Source organism: Geotrypetes seraphini, chromosome 2 (genome assembly GCF_902459505.1).
Source record: "Geotrypetes seraphini chromosome 2, aGeoSer1.1, whole genome shotgun sequence".
In the NCBI taxonomy this organism is placed as follows: Eukaryota; Metazoa; Chordata; class Amphibia; order Gymnophiona; family Dermophiidae; genus Geotrypetes; species Geotrypetes seraphini.
This window is the reverse complement of record NC_047085.1, coordinates 449,280,601-449,302,996: the sequence shown is the minus strand read 5'-3', so window position 1 is coordinate 449,302,996 and position 22,396 is coordinate 449,280,601. Positions and strand designations below refer to the sequence as shown.

At 45.6% G+C, this 22,396-nt stretch overlaps 1 protein-coding gene across 7 annotated transcripts in view; it reads right to left on the bottom strand.

The window, feature by feature from the left end:
* The window catches only part of CCDC7 (coiled-coil domain containing 7), a 730,660-nt gene that overhangs the window by 267,688 nt on the left and 440,576 nt on the right, over positions 1–22,396 (bottom strand). For all 7 annotated transcript variants that reach the window (XR_004538163.1, XM_033931492.1, XM_033931495.1 and 4 more), the window contains one exon: positions 9,658–9,720. Coding sequence is in view for 6 of the 7 variants with exons in the window: in XM_033931492.1 (XP_033787383.1) it covers positions 9,658–9,720 (63 nt within the window). In the remaining variant the exon portion in view is untranslated. The remainder of the gene's footprint in view (positions 1–9,657; positions 9,721–22,396) is intronic.

Genomic DNA, 22,396 nt, shown 5'->3' with positions numbered 1-22,396 from the left:
ATGGTAAGTACCCACATTGCAAACAGTTCTTTGGGAGTCACACCGACCCGGGTAGGATATGCCTCACAGGGACTTAGCAAACACAAATATGGAGGGCCATGTATGTCAATGCACACAGTTTAGGTAACAAAATTCTAGAATTGGAGGCTGAAATAAGGAATGCCGACCTAGATGTGGTGGCAATATCTGAAACTTGGTTCACGGACTCACATGGGTGGGATATGGCTATACCGGGCTACAATCTACTTCGTCAGGACAGAGAGGCAGGTTAGGAGGGGGGTAGCTCTATACATTAAAGAGGACATCAAAACCACCAGGATCACAAATGTCAAGTACACCAGGGAGTCCCTCTGGGTAAACCTGGCAAGAGGCAGAGAAAAATGCCTGTATCTAGGTGTGGTATACAGACCCCCAAGACAACTGGAAGACATGGACGCAGAATTAATTGAAGACATAGAGAATATCACTCTACTACGAGGAGAAGCTGTACTGCTAGGGGACTTCAATATGCCTGATGCAGACTGGAACTCATTTTCAGCGACAACCAGCGGTAGCAGGAGGCTTTTAACCTCCATAAAGGGAGCACGTCTCAAACAAATGGTAACGGAGCCCACTAGGGCCAGGCGATCCTCGACCTGGTACTCACCAACGGGAAAGCGTCTCAGAGGTTTCAGTAGGAGATACGCTAGCCTCCAGCGACCACAACATAGTATGGTTCAACCTTAGGAAAGGCTTCCCTAGATCAAACACGAAAACAAAGGTACTCAATTTCCGGGGCACAGACTTCGCACGCATGGGAGATTTCGTCCATCAGACGCTGCAGGACCAAGCGGAGACGGATGATGTAGAAGCTAAGTGGTTAACACTGAAATCAACCATACATGAAGCAACTAGCCGCTTCATAAAATCAGTAAATAAATGACAAAGAAACAATAAACCCCAATGGTTCACCGCGGAGATCTCGCACCTCATTAAGGAGAAGAAAAAAGCGTTTCTCTCCTACAAGCGCACTAGAAAAGAGAGGAAAAAAGTAGAATATAGGACCAGGTCTACAGCGGTCAAAATGGCAGTTAGGGAGGCAAAACTTCAAGTGGAAGAAATTCTGGCAAAAAACATTAAAAAGGGGGACAAATCCTTCTTCAGGTATATTAGTGACAGAAAAAAGAACACAGGCGGGATACGCCTTAGAAGACCGGACGGAAGTTACGTGGAAGCAGATTCCGATAAAGCCGAACTACTGAATGAATACTTCTGCTCAGTCTTCACCTGTGAGGCACCGGGACACGGTCCAGTAGTTGAAGGCAACCACAAAGCACAGAAGACCCGTTTCAGACTTTTTGAGTTCACCACCAGGTGAAGTTTACAGTGAACTGGCAAGACTCAAACAACCAGTGTGAAGTTTACAGTGAACTGGCAATGAACTCAAGGTGAACAAAGCATGGGACCAAACAATTTGCACCCCAGAGTGCTCAGAGAATTGAGCGATGTCCCTGGCGAAACCGTTTGGCTGAGCTATTCCAATCTCTCCCTAAAGTAAGGGGAAATTCCCCGGACTGGAAATTCAGGAGTCTTGAAGTATCTTTGTGGTATATAGAGCAATAATGTGAACCACTTAGAAATTACGTTTACAAGTAAAATTAAATACATTTACTGCAAGGCTGCGGTACATACGGCGTTTGATACAAACGGGCATTTCAAGTGGTTCACATTATTGTTCATATACCCAAAGATCTTTCAAGACTCCCCGACGCAGGCCGTAGGGCCGAAACATGTACATGTCGGGTCGAGTTACATTTGGATGAATAAAGATCAATCAGATGAGTTGAAAGACACTTTTATTTGTGCACCTTTCTGATTGGACAATTCCACCCCAGATTTTGTTACCTTGTATCTTGTGGATTTGCTTCCCCTGTTATCTGTGGGTCAGACCAGGTGGTACATCGTGCCCAGCAGCTCCCGCTTACGCGGTGGCCCCCAGCTCAAAGACTAGTGCTTTCCCTGGAGGGTTTCAGTTTTCTACGACTCTCTGGTTTGAAGAACTTCCTTACGTTTGTACGGTAATCTATCCCTTTTCAACTTTAGAGAGTGCCCTCTTGTTCTCCTTACAATCTATCTTTATCTGCTAAGTCTATTCTCTTCAGTACCTTGAATGTTGCAATCAAGTCCCCTCTCAGTCTCCTCTTTTCAAGGGAGAAGAGGCTCAGTTTTCTCCAATCTCCATCACTGTACGGCAAATTCCTCCCAGCCCCTTAACCATTTTAGTCATTCTTCCTCTGGACCCCTTTCAAGTAGTACTACAAATTCATGCTGGACATCCTTCCAATCTACCCTCTCGCTTGCCAAACAGGACTACTACAACCGTTTATAACTAACTCTCTTAGTGCCAACCTGCACATCTTTTTGCCACGCTTGACTCTCTACTCAAAGTGCCCTGCCTCTAATCCCCCTCTTTGCTATCCCCCAGACGATGGCAGAGATCTTCCATTACAAGATTCAGAAGATCCACCTTGCATTCTCAACAATGTTGCCTCCTACCGCCGTCCCTTCTGACTGTCCGCTACTGGCGACCTCCCTTCGATAACCCTTACGACCCTTTCTTACTTTTCTGAAGTTTACGAGAGGAGGAAAATCTGCTCGCCTTCTCTCATCCTCTGATCCGATTTCTACCTGCCTACTGAGATCCATCGCTCCCTCTGTGATCCTTCCCTTCTGTCATATCCTCATCCTCTCGCTCTTCACTGCTACGGTTCCTGATGACTTTAAACATGTTGTAGTTACGACCCTCCTTAAAAAGCCCTCACTTGACCTTACGTCCCCCCTCCAATTACTGCCCTATTTCCCTCCTCCCCTTCCTATCCCAAACTTCTTGAACGTGCCTTTTCACCGTCGTTTGCCTGGACTTCCTTTATTCTCATAATATTCTTGGACCCGCTTCAATCGGGCTTTCACCCTCTCCACTCTATGGAAACTGCCCTTGCTAAAGTCTCCAATGACCTGTTTCCTGGCCTAAATCCGATGCATTCTACTCTATTCTCATTCTCTCGATCTGTCTGCTGGCCTTTGGAGACACTGTTGATTACTGCCTCCTTCTCAACACGTTGTCCTTGCTGGGATTCCTGGGTTCTGCTCTCTTCCTAGTTTCTTCCTATCTCTCTCGTCGTACCTTCAGGCGTATGTTACGGTGGATCCTCCACCGCCGCCATCCCACTGTCTATGCCAAGGCTCTGTCCTGGGCCCCTCTCCTCTTTTCCCTATATACCATCTCCTTGGTACAACTGAATCTCCTCTCCATGGTTTTCAATATCACCTCTATGCGATGATTTCCCAGATCTACCTCTCCAAGCTGGACATCCCTGTGGAAGTTCTGCCTGAATTTCAGCCTGCCTGTCCGACATTGCCGCTTGGATGTCTCGCTGACATCTCAAACTGAATATGGCTAAAACGAACTCATTATCTTTCCCCCCCAAACCCGCCCTCCCCCTTCTCGCCGTTCTTTATCTCTATGGATAATGCTATCCTTCTCCCTGTCTTGTTGGCTCGCAACCTTGGAGTGATCTTTGACTCCTCTCTTTCCTTCTCTGCTTAGATCCAACAGACCGTCAATCCTGTCGCTTCCTCCTCTGTAACATTACCAAAATCCATTCTCTCTCTCTCTGAACACACAACCAAAACCCTTGTCCACGCTTTCGTCACCCTCCTCGCTTAGACTACTGCAACCGTATTTCTCTCAGGCCTCCCGCGCACCTGTCTTTCACCTCATCTTTTTTTTTTTTTATAGTCTTTATTAAGTTTTCAAAGCTAACAAAAAGTGCAAAACAATATACATGCAGATAATAATCATAATAAGCACTTATAATCAATCAGTATCAATACAAAATAAAAGCCCCTCTCCAATCCAACATTTTCCATATAGCCCACCACCCTTCCCTGGATGTGTGGGTGCTAAAACAAAGCCCCCCACCCTCCCCCTGGATGTGGTGGGTGCTAAAACAAAGGAAAATAAAGTTAAAAAACAACTATAACGAATCCACAAAAGACGTCAATGACCCCAAATCCGTTCAAATGCTGCTGCGCGACTCGTATTCCGTGAGAGCAGCTATTCTCACATTACCCCTCTCTTCAAGTCACTTCATTGGCTCCCCGTCAATTTCCAAATACAGTTTAAACTCCTCTTGCTGATCTACAAGTGCGTTCCACCTGAAGTCCCCTGAAAATCTCTCCTCGCTCATCCCCCCCTATGCTCCACCCCCCTCCCCGTGATCTCTGCTCATCGGGCAAACCCTTCTTTTCTGTACCCTTCTCTTCCACTGCCCCACTCCAGACTTCATCCCTTCTTTCTTGTGCGCCGTATGCCTGGAACAGGTTTCCTGAATCAATATGTTGTGCTCTGTCCCTGACAGTGTTCAAATCCATGCTAAAGGCCCACATTTTTTGAAACTGCTTTCACTCTTAACTCCCCCTCACTGCTGTCAGATACCTATACCCACTATAATCTCCTCAATCATGCTGCTGTCAGATACCTATACCCACTATAATCTCCTCACCCGCTGCTGTCAGATACCTATACCCACGATAAAAACCTTCCCAACCCTGAAATGTTCCTGTCTAAATTAGACTGTCTAAATTAATATCTTCTGAGCAGGAGACCGTCTATTGTATGTTAAAATGTATAGCGCTGCATACCGCCTTTCAGCGCTATAAAGATAATAAAATAGTAGTAGCAGTAGTAGTGGCCAATACTCATTTTAGTGCCTCAAATTTTAGACCCATTTCTGGGTATATTTGACCTGCTGATTCAAAAAAATGGCAAGAGTTTCCTCCCATCAGCTCTACTTTTTGAGATACAGAACATGTTGCCATATACCACTCTTCACTCTGCTCGCCCATTAAAAAATCCGAAGAAAGGGAGTTAGTTGGACATAGTAGTCTTGCTTGACCTGTGTATGCGCAGAATTAAAGGAGTCAGCATAAATTTAAAGAGAAGTCAGCACATGTGCGAGATTTGAGCCAAAGATGCTCGTGCACTGCGGGTATGGAACATAAGTAAGGGATACTGGGAAGTGAGCCAAGGTTGAGGTTTGGTACGCCTGACAGAGCGAGGAACATGGGGAGCAGGGTGTCCAGAACAGAGGAAGAGAATGAAGTTGTACGACAAGACAGCCTTCCACTGCCATCATGCTCTCTCAAGTTTATGTGATTTGGATATGTTTTTACTTGAGTGGAAAATATTTCTATGCTTGTATTCTATTCTCTTTCACATAAAGGAATACTCTCTGTGTGTACTGACCTTAGTTCTTTCAATGTATAATACATTATTTCTGATTAGAGATCCTCAGTGTTTCATCCCATCGCTTGATTGAACTTTGTCACCATTTTTCGTCTATATCACAACCTCCCCCTCGGGAGTAACATTCCATGCATCAACCACTCTCTCCATAAAGAAGAATTTCCTAACATTACTCTTGAATCTACCACCTCTCAACCATTGTCCTTTCTCTGAATAGATTTTGTTCTATTTTAATACCTTTCCAAGTATCGGAATAAAAATCTCCCCTGTCCCTCCTTTCCTCTAGGGTAGGGGTGTCCCAACCTTTTGGCTTCCCAGGCCGCATTGGCCGAAAAAAACACGCAATCTGCAGCAAGACAGAAGAGGGAGCCAGCAAGATGGTAAACACCCGGGGACAGCAGAGGAAAAACACTGTATCACCCTCGACCGGGGGCCGCACAAAATACTTCATGGGACCACATGGGGCCTCGGGCCGCAGGTTGGAAACCCCTGCTCTAGGGTATACAATATTCAGAGCTTCCAGTCTCTCCTTATACATCTTCTGGCACAAACCTCCAACCATTTTCGTTGCCTTCCTCTGGACCGATTCTAGTCTTCTTATGTTCTTTGCCAGATACAGTCTCCAAAATTGAACACAATACTCCAAGTGGGGCTTCACTATCAACCTGTACAGAGGCATCAACACCTTCTTTCTTCTGGTCATGCCTCTCTCTATACAGCCTAGCATCCTTCTGGCAATAGCTACCACCCTGTCACACTGTTATATTGCCTTTAGATCTTCAGACACTATCACCCCAAGGTCCCTCTCCCCATCCGTGCATATCAGCCTCCCAACCTCCTTGGACATACGGCTCCTTTTGATTACTTTGCATTGAATTTTAGTTGCCAGATATTAGACCATTCCTCTAACTTTTGCAGATCTTGTTCATGTTTTCCACTGCCTCCTCAGTGTCTACTCTGTTATAAATCTTGGTATCATCCACAAAAAGGCAAACTTTTCCTTCTAACACTTCAGCAGTGTCGCTCACCAATCCCTGAGGGAACTCCACTACTCACCTTTCCCTCCTCCAAGTGAATTCCATTAACCACCACCCTCTGGCATCTGTCTGTCAACCAGTTTCTAATCCAGTTCATCACTTTGGGTCCCTAACTTCAGCCCATCAAGTTTGTTTGAGAGCCTTCTATAAAGAACCATATCAAAAACTTTGATGGAAACTAAATAAATTACATCTAACATATGACCTTGATCCAATTCTCTTGTCACCCAATCAAAAAATTCAATCAGATTTGTTTGGCACAATTTACCTTTAGTAAAACCATTGTTGCCTCGGATCCTGTAAACCATTTGATTCTAGGAATGTCACTATCCTTTTTTTCAGCACGCTTCCATTATTTTTCCAATAACCGAAGTGAGGCTTACCAGTCTGTAGTTTCCCACTTCATTTCTGCGACCACTTTTGTGAATAGGGACCACATCTGCTCTTTTCCAAATCCTCAGGATTCACTCCCGTCTCCAAAGATTTGTTTAACAAATCTTAATATGGACCCCCCCAGATCCTCTCTGAGCTCCCTCAATATCCTGATCCCATCGCTTTGTCCACCGTCAATTTTTCAAGATGTTCATAAACACTTTCTTTATCCTTAAATTCCCGTAACAACTTCTCAACCTCCTCCCTCTAGCAATAGGTAAGTGTGGCGGTAATCTGGGATTTACTCCCTTCACCCATGTCATCAACCTGGCTTCCAATGTCTTCTGATCCCTCTTCAGATAGAAAATTTACCAAGGCCTCCTGGAATATCCAGGATTTTAAAATATTAATATGGTACATTTGCATTTTCCTTTGAGGTTTTCTATTTCATAAAAGCAGGGTTCTTCTATCCACGTCCAGGGACCTCTCCACTGGGAGCTAAACTTGTGTGGGAATGAAAAAAACCATCAGTAGGACTTTTCCTGAATCTCCTTCCCCTAGTGTCCTGATGATAATAATGCTTTTGCCTAGCCTGGCTACATGTGTATCTTGTATGCCTGGACAATCGGCCCTTTCAGTCCCATAAGTACAAGCCTACTAGCCTGGGACTTTCTCCTTCCTCCACCCACTGTTCTTTGAGTATATCTAGGGACACATAAGAACATAAGAAGTTGCCTCCTCTGAGGCAGACCAGAGGTCCATCTCGCCCAGCGGTCCGCTCCCGCGGCAGCCCATCAGGCCTATTGCCTGAGCAGTGGTTCCCTGACTATTTCTATAACCTACCTCTACTCCATAAGAACATAAGAACACCATGTGTTCCCCATACAACATTTTGAAAGGGGAAAACCCTACAGAAGACTCTATAACTCTCCCAGTAGGAGTATAACACAAAGGGTAGTAACTGGTTCCAGGCCTCATATTTACCATATACGCCCCCCCCCCCCACCCTCCATAACATGGCGTTGAAGGTTTTATTGAACCGCTCTACCATCCTTTTAGTTTGGGGATGGTAATGGCCACAGTTATATGTTTAATGCCAAAGACCTTCCATAACTGCCTCATGGTTCTGGATTTGAAATTGGACCCTTGATCCATAGGTTTCCTCCAGGAGATTCTTATCTCACAGAACAGTTTGAGAAAATGTACAATGCAAGGGAAAAGCCCAAAGTGGGCGGCTCTATTTAGAATTACCAATATGTATAGAAACCCCAATGGGCATTTTTTCTAAGGGTCTCACAATATTCATAGCTAATGTTCACAGCAAGCAATAGGAACTAAAGGTACCCAACTAATTTATTTAGTTAGTTAGTTTTCTAGACCATTGTCCCCAAAGAGTCCAGAACGAGTTATAGGTAGGATATCTTTCCAAAACCCTCTGGCACTGGGGACAACTTTTGCAATATCTCTGTACCTCCTGATAGATCCCAGGCCAATAGAACCTCTCCAGAATTTGTGCCAGCATATTCTGTAGCCCTTTAGGGCCTGAAAAAGGGTGATCATGAGCTAGCCATATTATTGCTCTCCTAAAGGCCTGGGAAACAACCAATTGTTTCTTATATTCTCCTTTGGCTGGAGGCCATCATTTGTCTATACAGGAGGCCTTGCTCATCTGAAAACTGGGGTCCACCTGATGACCCATGCCTCCCTACCTGCTCAAAAGCCCTCTTTAAGGCAGGATACCACCACCACTGCTCCTGGGAAAAGTAAGGAAACCTGGTCCTCACATAGTCTGCGACTTGCCTTGGCCTGACCCAGGGACTGGGCTCTGTCCCTCCATGCTCCCTTCTGAATTTATCTAGACTTACACTCCCTTCCTGGCGGCTTAAAATCTCATTTTGATAGGGAAAAATCTGCCCCAGGGGTTCCTCATTAATGGTCTTCCACTTCCTTTCTCTGAGCCTGAGACCTGGTAGCTACCCTGCATTGCAAGCCCCATAGGTTCTGGGAGAAATAGGCCAATTCCCTCCCAAAAACTATCTTGAATGGTAAGCTTGGCAAAATGGCTACCTCCAACTGTTCCTGTATCTTCCAATATAAGTGGTAGCTGGTAGCTGCTCCATGGATGCACTTAATTCTCACTGACCCTCTATACTGAGTCCCCACATCCATCAATTTCCCACTCACTTGATTCTACACCCTTTGGAACAACATGGACTGATCTGCCCCAGTGGTTGAGGGGTATCAGGGATTCGGGGGGGGGGGGTGCCAGCAGCAGGAGGGAGTAGGCATCCCTCCTACCTATCGCAGTTGGGGTAGGGTGTTTTGGGTGTCAGGCAGGAGGGAGTGAGCATCCCAACTGCTGATTGGAGAGGTCCTGTGTCCACTGCAGCTGGATCAGTTAACTGCAGCAGAAGAATTCCTCCCTGATCAGCTGAGTCGGTAGGACTCTTCAGGGAGCCCTGCCGGCTCAGCCGATCGGAGATAAATTCCCCTGCCAAAATCAGCTTATGGCTGCTACAGTCTAGCAATAAAGATAGGCAGCTGAAATGTAGGCCAGGGTTTTCCAGGCTATGGTTTGGGAAAACATCCCCTTCCCTCTGGACTCTATGTCAGGTCTTCCTTTCTATTCCCCAAGGACTTCCAACTAAACCCACAGGGACCAGGCCTTCTCTTGCTGCACCCCTCCCCCCAAAAACATACTTTTGCCCTGAACTTTGAACTGCCTCTTCCTCACAGAATAAAATTACTGAACACAAAGACAGACATAGATTCAGCCAAGGGACATTTTGCCTCACCAATTTGCTTCATATTTTTGAAAGCATGAATAAACATGTGGATAAAGGTGAGCCGGTTGATGTAGTATATCTAGGTTGTAAAGATTTCTATGCACGATCAAGGAGTGATCTCAAATAAACAGAAACTTCATTCATTCCAGTTTCAAAACTAAAAAAGTCAACATACCATTTGTTGTTGCTCAGTTGTTAAAAGCCTATGGTCAGGTACTTGTCCCAGTATTCCCCGCATCTGAAATATAAAGGTAATATCTATATTAGGGATTCTTTTTTTTTTTTTTTTTTTTTTAAATAGCTGGATAGTTAAAATGTTTTTCTCAATATTATATACTAGAGTTATTGATATATTTAAGATCCTTGCATTATGTTGATCTCCTGTGTCTTTAATATGGAAGGGAACGTTGGAATGTAGCGATGGACAGCCAGAAAAATTTTTATTTCATGTTTTTTTTTCCCATGCCACTTCCAGGAATGTCTATTTTGTTCTTTTTTCTAGGTATTTGTTCATTATAGGAGCTATATCATGGAGAATGCACACTGTTTTCAAAGAAAGAGTATGTGTGCACTCTCTGGAAATAGTGCATACTCTTTAGAAAGTGTCCCCCTTTTCAAAGAGTGTGAACTATATCAACAAATGAAATAATGAAAAAATGCTGTTTTTTCTACTCATTTTCATTTGTTAACAACGAGATGGGATATGTCATTGGCGTTTTGCAATGACATGGGACCAACAGCCCATCCCTACTGGATTGTATTAAAATTGTCATAACTCCATAAAAAAAAATCAAATTTTTAATATGTTCCTCTTGATTTACTTGCCATAAATTTAAGAAACAGCTTCGTGGCGTGATGCCGAAGTTTCCAATGCTTCAAGGGACATTGGACATTGAAGCATTGGAAACTTCGGCATCACGCCACGAAGCTGTTTCTTAAATTTATGGGAAGTACCCTTCCTGTGCAGTCTTTACTGACCATATGCCTCAGGCCGCGCCCCCAGGTGGGACCTAAGGCTCCAGGGCCTATTCTGATTGGCCCACGCGCCTTAGGCCCCACCAGTAGGCGGAGCTTTAGGACGGATGGGCCAATCCGGCCTCATTCCTTCGTTGGCTGCCTGCCGGACAGGCGAGTTTGGCTCCCGTCTGTCCGGCCAACTACCAAAGGTACGGGGGAGGGGGGGGGGGGGGTCGTGGGGGTCGGCCAGGGGGGTTGCGGTCGGCTGGGGGGGCGGGTCGGAGGTTCTTGGGGGGGGGCGGTCGGTTGGGGGGGAGGGGGTTTGCGTCGAGGGCAGGAGGGCCTGGGATCCCTCCTGCCCATAATGTAGTGCGGGGTGGGGTTAGGGGGTCGCCGTGGCCAGGAGGGTTTGGGCTCCCTTCTGGCCCAACTACACAAAGGTACGGGGAAGGCGGGTGGGGGGTGTCGTGGGGGTCGGCCAGGGGGGTCGCGGGTCGGCTGGGGGACGGGCGGAGGTTCTTGGGGGGGGGGGCGGTCGTTGGGGGGGGGGGGTTGCGTCGAGGGCAGGAGGGCCTGGGATCTCTCCTGCCCGTAATGTAGTGCGGGGTGGGGTTAGGGGGTCGCCGTGGCCAGGAGGGTTTGGGCTCCCTCCTGGCCCGATATTGTTGGGGAGTCGGCGGTCCTTCGGGGTGGGGGTGCGAGTGGTCCTGCCGGGGGGGGGGGGATGTATCGGACGTCGGGGGGGCATCAGGCTTTCAGGAGGGGGACAGACCTTCAAGGGGGTACGGGACAGCGCACGGAAAGTCAGGGCAGGGCACGGAAGGCAGGGGGGGTGAACGGAGAGTCGGGACAGCGCACGGAAAGTCAGGGCGGGCGAAAGGAGCGTCGGGGCATCCTGCGCGGTATACCCGTGAGCGCGGTATACAAAAGTTTTTGTACATATCATCGTGATTTCTGCGCGCTATACCCGTGTGCGTGTTTTACACGGGTGCGCGTTATTTGCGTGAAAATACGGTAGTATGTGCTAATCGGTTAGCGCACCTTAGTAAAAGAGGGCCTTAGACAGGGGCCTATTTATAAGAACAAGAGAAAAAGGAAGACCTCAACAAAAGTTGACATTAGTGACCAATACAGTTTCAGCTTTGCTCTGGGAAAATGAAATCTGAAATCTGATTGGTCATTATAGGCAATTCCACCAGCCCTCAGCCACTCTGCCCTTCTCTCTCTCAGACACCCATACCCCATTTATTGATTGATTTTAAAAGCTTATAGCTGGCTACATCCACCAGTTCTGTGCAGGGTACAATTAAACATACATAGTAATATACTAAATTACCTGACAAGACCTAATAAAAAACATAAATAAATACAGATTGCAGATATAAAATTTACTGATAGCTACATTCAGAAAGTACTGTTTTTCAAGAGTTTTCTAAATTGCAAAACCCCAGAAAATGATCTAACTTCCACTGGCAAAGCATTCCACAAACACACACCTTGGATTGAGAACGTTGAGAGTTGATTTAGCAAAAGTTTATACAAGTTTAAAGGATTTTACTTACAGTAACATTTTATCAGTAGAGTGTAAAGAGCATGATAAATGATGCTTTTGAAACAAAGAAGCCAATAGAAGAGGAGGACTGTTGTTAGTCAACACCTTATAAAACAGACACAATATAAAACAGGCAAAATATGTTCATATCTAGCCAAATTGACAATTACTATTGCAGCTGCATTCTGGGACAGTTGCAAAGCATGTAATGATACAATAAGTTGCAATAGTAAAAAATAGGAGGCGTTATTACTACTATAACAGAGTGAAAATTAATTATAGATAAATCATCTTTAAGCCTTCTTAAAACTACTGCCTTTACCTGGGGCCTAAAAGACAGAGTAGAATCAATTAGTACACCTAGAAATCTGCATTGATCAAGTACAGGAATAGTAACACTATTAAAAAGAATTTCAGAAGGAAAGATGGTCAATCTGTCAGATTGACTCAAACCTAAATTTTGAGTTTTACCAAGATTTAATTTTTAGTTGATTGCTGACCATCCAAACACTAATTGCATTAAAACAACCTCTTAAATAATCAAGAGTTGCAGAAAATGACTCTATAAACTGGAACAATAAACTGTATATTGTCCACATAAAGATGATAACACCTAGCTGTAATAGGACCTGGCAAAGAGGTTGCAAATTGATGTTAAACAATATAGCAGACAGAGCAGATCCCTGGGATACACCTGCAGCAATAGGGCATCAATCAGAATTACTAGCCAGATAATTGACCCAAAAACTCATTTCAGATAAAAAGGAATTGAACCAGATCAACACTTTCCTACCAATACCCAACGATTTTAATCTTAGCATGAGAATCTGATGATTAATAGTGTCAAATGCTGCAGAAATGTCTAAGAAAATCTTTAGAAAGGACATATCGTGGTCAAATCTAGGGAGGTCTGCTGTCTGCCTGGAGCCAGGATACGAGATGTCACCGCCAGTCTGGATAGACTACTCACGCCCCGAGACCACTTTCCTATGCTTCTTGTCCACATAGGAACCAACGACACTGCCAGGAACACACCAGAGACCATCACCAGAGACTTTGGAGCACTGGGTGAGAGGCTGAAGCGGACAGGAGCGCAGGTGGTTTTCTCATCGATCCTCCCAGTTAGAGGCAAGGGAAGAGCCAGAGATGAACGTATCCTGAGGACGAACGAGTGGCTACAGGGATGGTGTCGGGATATGAACTTCGGATTCCTAAACCATGGGGAAGCGCTACAAGGACTTCAAGGACCAGACGGACTCCATCTGACCAGTAGGGGTAAGAACGTCTTCGGACACCGACTAGCCCGCCTGCTTCACAGGGCTTTAAACTAGGTAAGTCGGGGGAGGGTACCCATTCACATATTAGTGCAGAAAGGAATTATCCTGATGAGGTGAGTCGAAACTCCGCTTCCATGTCCATGGTAAGTACCCACATTGCAAACAGTTCTTTGGGAGTCACACCGACCCGGGTAGGATATGCCTCACAGGGACTTAGCAAACACAAGATATGGAGGGCCATGTATGTCAATGCACACAGTTTAGGTAACAAAATTCTAGAATTGGAGGCTGAAATAAGGAATGCCGACCTAGATGTGGTGGCAATATCTGAAACTTGGTTCACGGACTCACATGGGTGGGATATGGCTATACCGGGCTACAATCTACTTCGTCAGGACAGAGAGGGCAGGTTAGGAGGGGGGTAGCTCTATACATTAAAGAGGACATCAAAACCACCAGGATCACAAATGTCAAGTACACCAGGGAGTCCCTCTGGGTAAACCTGGCAAGAGGCAGAGAAAAATGCCTGTATCTAGGTGTGGTATACAGACCCCCAAGACAACTGGAAGACATGGACGCAGAATTAATTGAAGACATAGAGAATATCACTCTACGAGGAGAAGCTGTACTGCTAGGGGACTTCAATATGCCTGATGCAGACTGGAACTCATTTTCAGCGACAACCAGCGGTAGCAGGAGGCTTTTAACCTCCATAAAGGGAGCACGTCTCAAACAAATGGTAACGGAGCCCACTAGGGCCCAGGCGATCCTCGACCTGGTACTCACCAACGGGGAAAGCGTCTCAGAGGTTTCAGTAGGAGATACGCTAGCCTCCAGCGACCACAACATAGTATGGTTCAACCTTAGGAAAGGCTTCCCTAGATCAAACACGAAAACAAAGGTACTCAATTTCCGGGGCACAGACTTCGCACGCATGGGAGATTTCGTCCATCAGACGCTGCAGGACCAAGCGGAGACGGATGATGTAGAAGCTAAGTGGTTAACACTGAAATCAACCATACATGAAGCAACTAGCCGCTTCATAAAATCAGTAAATAAATGACAAAGAAACAATAAACCCCAATGGTTCACCGCGGAGATCTCGCACCTCATTAAGGAGAAGAAAAAAGCGTTTCTCTCCTACAAGCGCACAGAGAAAAGAGAGGAAAAAGTAGAATATAGGACCAGGTCTACAGCGGTCAAAATGGCAGTTAGGGAGGCAAAACTTCAAGTGGAAGAAATTCTGGCAAAAAACATTAAAAAGGGGGACAAATCCTTCTTCAGGTATATTAGTGACAGAAAAAAGAACACAGGCGGGATAGTACGCCTTAGAAGACCGGACGGAAGTTACGTGGAAGCAGATTCCGATAAAGCCGAACTACTGAATGAATACTTCTGCTCAGTCTTCACCTGTGAGGCACCGGGACACGGTCCGTAGTTGAAGGCAACACAAAGCACAGAAGACCCGTTTCAGAATTTTGAGTTCACACCAGGTGAAGTTTACAGTGAACTGGCAAGACTCAAACACCAGGTGAAGTTTACAGTGAACTGGCAAGACTCAAGGTGAACAAAGCCATGGGACCAAACAATTTGCACCCAAGAGTGCTCAGAGAATTGAGCGATGTCCTGGCGAAACCGTTGGCTGAGCTATTCAATCTCTCCCTAAGTAAGGGGAAATTCCCCTGGACTGGAAATCAGGAGTCTTGAAGATCTTTGGGTATATGAGCAATAATGTGAACCACTTGAAATACCATTTACAGTAAATTAAATACATTTACTGCAAGGCTGCGGTACAACGGCGTTTTGATACAAACGGCATTTCAAGTGGTTCACATTATTGTTCATATACCCAAAGATCTTCAAGACTCCCGACGCAGGCCGTAGGGCCGAAACATGTACATGTCGGGTCGAGTTACTTTGGATGAATAAAGATCAATCAGATGAGTTGAAAGACACTTTTATTTGTGCACCTTTCTGATTGGACAATTCCACCCAGATTTGTTACCTTGTATCTTGTGGATTTGCTTCCCCTGTTATCTGTGGGTCAGACCAGTGGTACATCGTGCCCAGCAGTCCGCTTACGCGGTGGCCCCCAGCTCAAAGACTAGTGCTTTCCCTGGAGGGTTTCAGTTTTCTACGACTCTCTGGTTGAAGAACTTCCTTACGTTTGTACGGAATCTATCCCTTTTCAACTTTAGAGAGTGCCCTCTTGTTCTCCTTACAATCTATCTTTATCTGCTAAGTCTATTCTCTTCAGTACCTTGAATGTTGCAATCAAGTCCCCTCTCAGTCTCCTCTTTTCAAGGGAGAAGAGGCTCAGTTTCTCCAATCTCTCACTGTACGGCAATTCCTCCAGCCCCTTAACCATTTTAGTCATTCTTCTCTGGACCCTTTCAAGTAGTACTACAAATTCATGCTGACATCCTTCCAATCTACCCTCTCGCTTGCCAAACAGGACTACTACAACCGTTTAACTAACTCTCTTAGTGCCAACCTGCACCATCTTTTTGCCACGCTTGACTCTCTACTCAAAGTGCCCTGCCTCTAATCCCCTCTTTGCTATCCCCCAGACGATGGCAGAGATCTTCCATTACAAGATTCAGAAGATCCACCTTGCATTCTCAACAATGTTGCCTCCTCCGCCGTCCCTTCTGACTGTCCGCTCTGTCGACCTCCCTTCGATAACCCTTACGACCCTTTCTTACTTTTCTGAAGTTACGGAGGAGGAAACTGCTCGCCTTCTCTCATCCTCTGATCCGATTTCTACCTGCCTACTGAGATCCATCGCTCCCTCTGTGATCCTTCCCTTCTGTCATATCCTCATCCTCTCGCTCTTCACTGCTACGGTTCCTGATGACTTTAAACATGTTGTAGTTACGACCCTCCTTAAAAAGCCCTCACTTGACCTTACGTCCCCCCTCCAAATACTGCCCTATTTCCCTCCTCCCCTTCCTATCCAAACTTCTTGAACGTGCTTTTCACCGTCGTTGCCTGGACTTCCTTATTCTCATAATATTCTTGACCCGCTTCAATCGGGCTTTCACCCTCTCCACTCTATGGAAACTGCCCTTGCTAAAGTCTCCAATGACCTGTTCCTGGCCAAATCCGATGCATTCTACTCTATTCTCATTCTTCTCGATCTGTCTGCTGCCTTTGACACTGTTGATTACTGCCTCCTTCTCAACACGTTGTCCTTGCTGGGATTCCTGGGTTCTGCTCTCTCCTAGTTTTCTTCCTATCTCTCTCGTCGTACCTTCAGCGTATGTTACGGTGGATCCTCCACCGCCGCCATCCCACTGTCTATTGCCAAGGCTCTGTCCTGGGCCCTCTCCTCTTTTCCCTATATACCATCTCCTTGGTACACTGATCTCCTCTCATGGTTTTCAATATCACCTCTATGCGATGATTCCCAGATCTACCTCTCCAAGCTGGACATCCCTGTGGAAGTTCTGCCTGAATTTCAGCCTGCCTGTCCGACATTGCCGCTTGGATGTCTCGCTGACATCTCAAACTGAATATGGCTAAAACTGAACTCATTATCTTTCCCCCCAAACCCGCCTCCCCCTTCTCGCCGTTCTTTATCTCTATGGATAATGCTATCCTTCTCCCTGTCTTGTTGGCTCGCAACCTTGGAGTGATCTTTGACTCCTCTCTTTCCTTCTCTGCTTAGATCCAACAGACCGTCAATCCTGTCGCTTCCTCCTCTGTAACATTACCAAAATCCATTCTCTTCTCTCTGAACACACAACCAAAACCCTTGTCCACGCTTTCGTCACCTCACGCTTAGACTACTGCAACGTATTTCTCTCAGGCCTCCCGCGCACCTGTCTTTCACCTCATCTTTTTTTTTTTTTAGTCTTTATTAAGTTTTCAAAGCTAACAAAAAGTGCAAAACAATATACATGCAGATAATAATCATAATAAGCACTTATAATCAATCAGTATCAATACAAAATAAAAGCCCCTCTCCAATCCAACATTTTCCATATAGCCCACCACCCTTCCCTGGATGTGTGGGTGCTAAAACAAAGCCCCCCACCCTCCCCTGGATGTGTGGGTGCTAAAACAAAGGAAAATAAAGTTAAAAAACAACTATAACGAATCCACAAAAGACGTCAATGGACCCCAAATCCGTTCAAAATGCTGCTGCGCGACTCGTATTCTGTGAGAGCAGCTATTCTCACATTACCCCTCTCTTCAAGTCACTTCATTGGCTCCCCGATCATTTCCAAATACAGTTTAAACTCCTCTTGCTGATCTACAAGTGCGTTCACCCTGAAGTCCCCTGAAATCTCTCCTCGCTCATCCCCCCCTAGGCTCCACCCCCCTCACCGTGATCTCTGCTCATCGGGCAAACCCTTCTTTTCTGTACCCTTCTCTTCCACTGCCAACTCCAGACTTCATCCCTTCTTTCTTGTGGCGCCGTATGCCTGGAACAGGTTGCCTGAATCAATATGTTGTGCTCTGTCCCTGACAGTGTTCAAATCCATGCTAAAGGCCCACTTTTTTGAAACTGCTTTCAACTCTTAACTCCCCTCACTGCTGTCAGATACCTATACCCACTATAATCTCCTCAATCATGCTGCTGTCAGATACCTATACCCACTATAATCTCCTCAACCCTGCTGCTGTCAGATACCTATACCCACTATAACCTTCCCAACCCTGAAATGTCCTGTCTAAATTAGACTGTCTAAATTAATATCTTCTGAGCAGGGACCGTCTATTGTATGTTAAAATGTATAGCGCTGCATACGCCTTTCAGCGCTATAAAGATAATAAAATAGTAGTAGCAGTAGTAGTGGCCAATACTCATTTTAGTGCCTCAAATTTTAGACCCATTTCTGGGTATATTTGACCTGCTGATTCAAAAAAATGGCAAGAGTTTCCTCCCATCAGCTCTACTTTTTGAGATACAGAACATGTGCCATATACCACTCTTCACTCTGCTCGCCCATTAAAAAAATCCGAAGAAAGGGAGTTAGTTGGACATAGTAGTCTTGCTTGACCTGTGTATGCGCAGAATTAAAGGAGGTCAGCATAAATTTAAAGAGAAGTCAGCACATGTGCGAGATTTGAGCCAAAGATGCTCGGCACTGCGGGTATAGGAACATAAGTAAGGGATACTGGGAGTGAGCCAAGGTTGAGGTTTGGTACGCCTGACAGAGCGAGGAACATGGGGAGCAAGGGTGTCCAGAACAGAGGAGAGAATAGAGTTGTACGACAAGACAGCCTCCACTGCCATCATGCTCTCTCAATTTATGTGATTTGGATATGTTTTACTTGAGTGGAAATATTCTATGCTTTTATTCTATTCTCTTCACATAAAGGAACTCTCTGTGTGTACTGACCTTAGTTCTTTCAATGTATACACATTATTTTCTGATTAGAGATCCTCAGTGTTCATCCCACGCTTGATTGAACTTTGTCACCATTTTCTTCTATATCACAACCTCCCCTCGGGAGTACATTCCATGCATCAACCACTCTCTCCATAAAGAAGAATTTCCTAACATTACTCTTGAATCTACCACCTCTCAACCATTTTCCTTTCTCTGGAATAGATTTTGTTCTATTTTAATACCTTTCAAGTATCTGAATAAAATCTCCCCTGTCCCTCCTTTCCTCTAGGGCAGGGGTGTCCAACCTTTTGGCTTCCCAGGGCCGCATTGGCCGAAAAAAAACACGCAATCTGCAGCAAGACAGAAGAGGGAGCCAGCAAGATGGTAAACACCCGGGGACAGCAGAGGAAAACACTGTATCACCCTCGACCGGGGCCGCACAAAATACTTCATGGGACCACATGGGGCCCTCGGGCCGCAGGTTGGAAACCCCTGCTCTAGGGTATACAATATTCAGAGCTTCCAGTCTCTCCTTATACATCTTCTGGCACAAACCTCCAACCATTTTCGTTGCCTTCCTCTGGACCGCTTCTAGTCTTCTTATGTTCTTTGCCAGATACAGTCTCCAAAATTGAACACAATACTCCAAGTGGGGCTTCACTATCAACCTGTACAGAGGCATCAACACCTTCTTTCTTCTGGTCATGCCTCTCTCTATACAGCCTAGCATCCTTCTGGCAATAGCTACCACCCTGTCACACTGTTTATTTGCCTTTAGATCTTCAGACACTATCACCCCAAGGTCCCTCTCCCCATCCGTGCATATCAGCCTCCCAACCTCCTTGGACATACGGCTCCTTTTGATTACTTTGCATTGAATTTTAGTTGCCAGATATTAGACCATTCCTCTAACTTTTGCAGATCTTGTTCATGTTTTCCACTGCCTCCTCAGTGTCTACTCTGTTATAAATCTTGGTATCATCCACAAAAAGGCAAACTTTTCCTTCTAACACTTCAGCAGTGTCGCTCACCAATCCCTGAGGGACTCCACTACTCACCTTTCCCTCCTCCAAGTGAATTCCATTAACCACCACCCTCTGGCATCTGTCTGTCAACCAGTTTCTAATCCAGTTCATCACTTTGGGTCCTAACTTCAGCCCATCAAGTTTGTTTGAGAGCCTTCTATAAAGAACCATATCAAAAACTTTGATGGAAACTAAATAAATTACATCTAACATATGACCTTGATCCAATTCTCTTGTCACCCAATCAAAAAATTCAATCAGATTTGTTTGGCACAATTTACCTTTAGTAAAACCATGTTGCCTCGGATCCTGTAAACCATTTGATTCTAGGAATGTCACTATCCTTTTTTTCAGCACGCTTCCATTATTTTTCCAATAACCGAAGTGAGGCTTACCAGTCTGTAGTTTCCCACTTCATTTCTGCGACCACTTTTGTGAATAGGGACCACATCTGCTCTTTTCCAATCCTCAGGATTCACTCCCGTCTCCAAAGATTTGTTTAACAAATCTTTAATAGGACCCCCCAGATCCTCTCTGAGCTCCCTCAATATCCTGATCCCATCGCTTTGTCCACCGTCAATTTTTCAAGATGTTCATAAACACTTTCTTTATCCTTAAATTCCCGTAACAACTTCTCAACCTCCTCCCTCTAGCAATAGGTAAGTGTGGCGGTAATCTGGGATTTACTCCCTTCACCCATGTCATCAACCTGGCTTCCAATGTCTTCTGATCCCTCTTCAGATAGAAAATTTACCAAGGCCTCCTGGAATATCCAGGATTTTAAAATATTAATATGGTACATTTGCATTTTTCCTTTGAGGTTTTCTATTTCATAAAAGCAGGGTTCTTCTATCCACGTCCAGGGACCTCTCCACTGGGAGCTAAACTTGTGTGGGAATGAAAAAACCATCAGTAGGACTTTCCTGAATCTCCTTCCCCTAGTGTCCTGATGATAATAATGCTTTTGCCTAGCCTGGCTACATGTGTATCTTGTAAGCCTGGACAATCGGCCCTTTCAGTCCCATAAGTACAAGCCTACTAGCCTGGGACTTTCTCCTTCCTCCACCCACTGTTCTTTGAGTATATCTAGGACACATAAGAACATAAGAAGTTGCCTCCTCTGAGGCAGACCAGAGGTCCATCTCGCCCAGCGGTCCGCTCCCGCGGCAGCCCATCAGGCCTATTGCCTGAGCAGTGGTCCCTGACTATTTCTATAACCTACCTCTACTCCATAAGAACATAAGAACACCATGTGTTCCCCATACAACATTTTGAAAGGGGAAAACCCTACAGAAGACTCTATACTCTCCCAGTAGGAGTATAACACAAAGGGTAGTAACTGGTTCCAGGCCTCATATTTACCATATACGCCCCCCCCCCCACCCTCCATAACATGGCGTTGAAGGTTGTATTTAAACGCTCTACCATCCTTTTAGTTTGGGGATGGTAAGTGGCCACAGTTATATGTTTAATGCCAAAGACCTTCCATAACTGCCTCATGGTTCTGGATTTGAAATTGGACCCTTGATCCATAGGTTTCCTCCAGGAGATTCTTATCTCACAGAACAGTTTGAGAAAATGTACAATGCAAGGGAAAAGCCTAAAGTGGGCGGCTCTATTTAGAATTACCAATATGTATAGAAACCCCATGGGCATTTTTTCTAAGGGTCTCACAATATTCATAGCTAATGTTCACAGCAAGCAAAGGAACTAAAGGTACCCAACTATTTATTTAGTTAGTTAGTTTTCTAGACCATTGTCCCCAAAGAGTCCAGAACGAGTTATAGGTAGGATATCTTTCCAAAATCCTCTGGCACTGGGGACAACTTTTGCAATATCTCTGTACCTCCTGATAGATCCCAGGCCAATAGAACCTCTCCAGAATTTGTGCCAGCATATTCTGTAGCCCTTTAGGGCCTGAAAAAGGGTGATCATGAGCTAGCCATATTATTGCTCTCCTAAAGGCCTGGGAAACAACCAATTGTTTCTTATATTCTCCTTTGGCTGGAGGCCATCATTTGTCTATACAGGAGGCCTTGCTCATCTGAAAACTGGGGTCCACCTGATGACCCATGCCTCCCTACCTGCTCAAAAGCCTTCTTTAAGGCAGGATACCACCACCACTGCTCCTGGGAAAAGTAAGGAAACCTGGTCCTCACATAGTCTGCGACTTGCCTTGGCCTGACCCAGGGACTGGGCTCTGTCCCTCCATGCTCCCTTCTGAATTTATCTAGACTTACACTCCCTTCCTGGCGGCTTAAAATCTCATTTTGATAGGGAAAAATCTGCCCCAGGGGTTCCTCATTAAGGTCTTCCACTTCCTTTCTCTGAGCCTGAGACCTGGTAGCTACCCTGCATTGCAAGCCCCATAGGTTCTGGGAGAAATAGGCCAATTCCCTCCCAAAAACTATCTTGAATGGTAAGCTTGGCAAAATGGCTACCTCCAGCTGTTCCTCTATCTTCCAATATAAGTGGTAGCTGGTAGCTGCTCCATGGATGCACTTAATTCTCACTGACCCTCTATACTGAGTCCCCACATCCATCAATTTCCCACTCACTTGATTCTACACCCTTTGGAACAACATGGACTGATCTGCCCCAGTGGTTGAGGGGTATCAGGGATTCGGGGGGGGGGGGGTGCCAGCAGCAGGAGGGAGTAGGCATCCCTCCTACCTATCGCCGTTGGGGTGGGGGGTTTTGGGTGTCAGGCAGGAGGGAGTGAGCATCCCAACTGCTGATTGGAGAGGTCCTGTGTCCACTG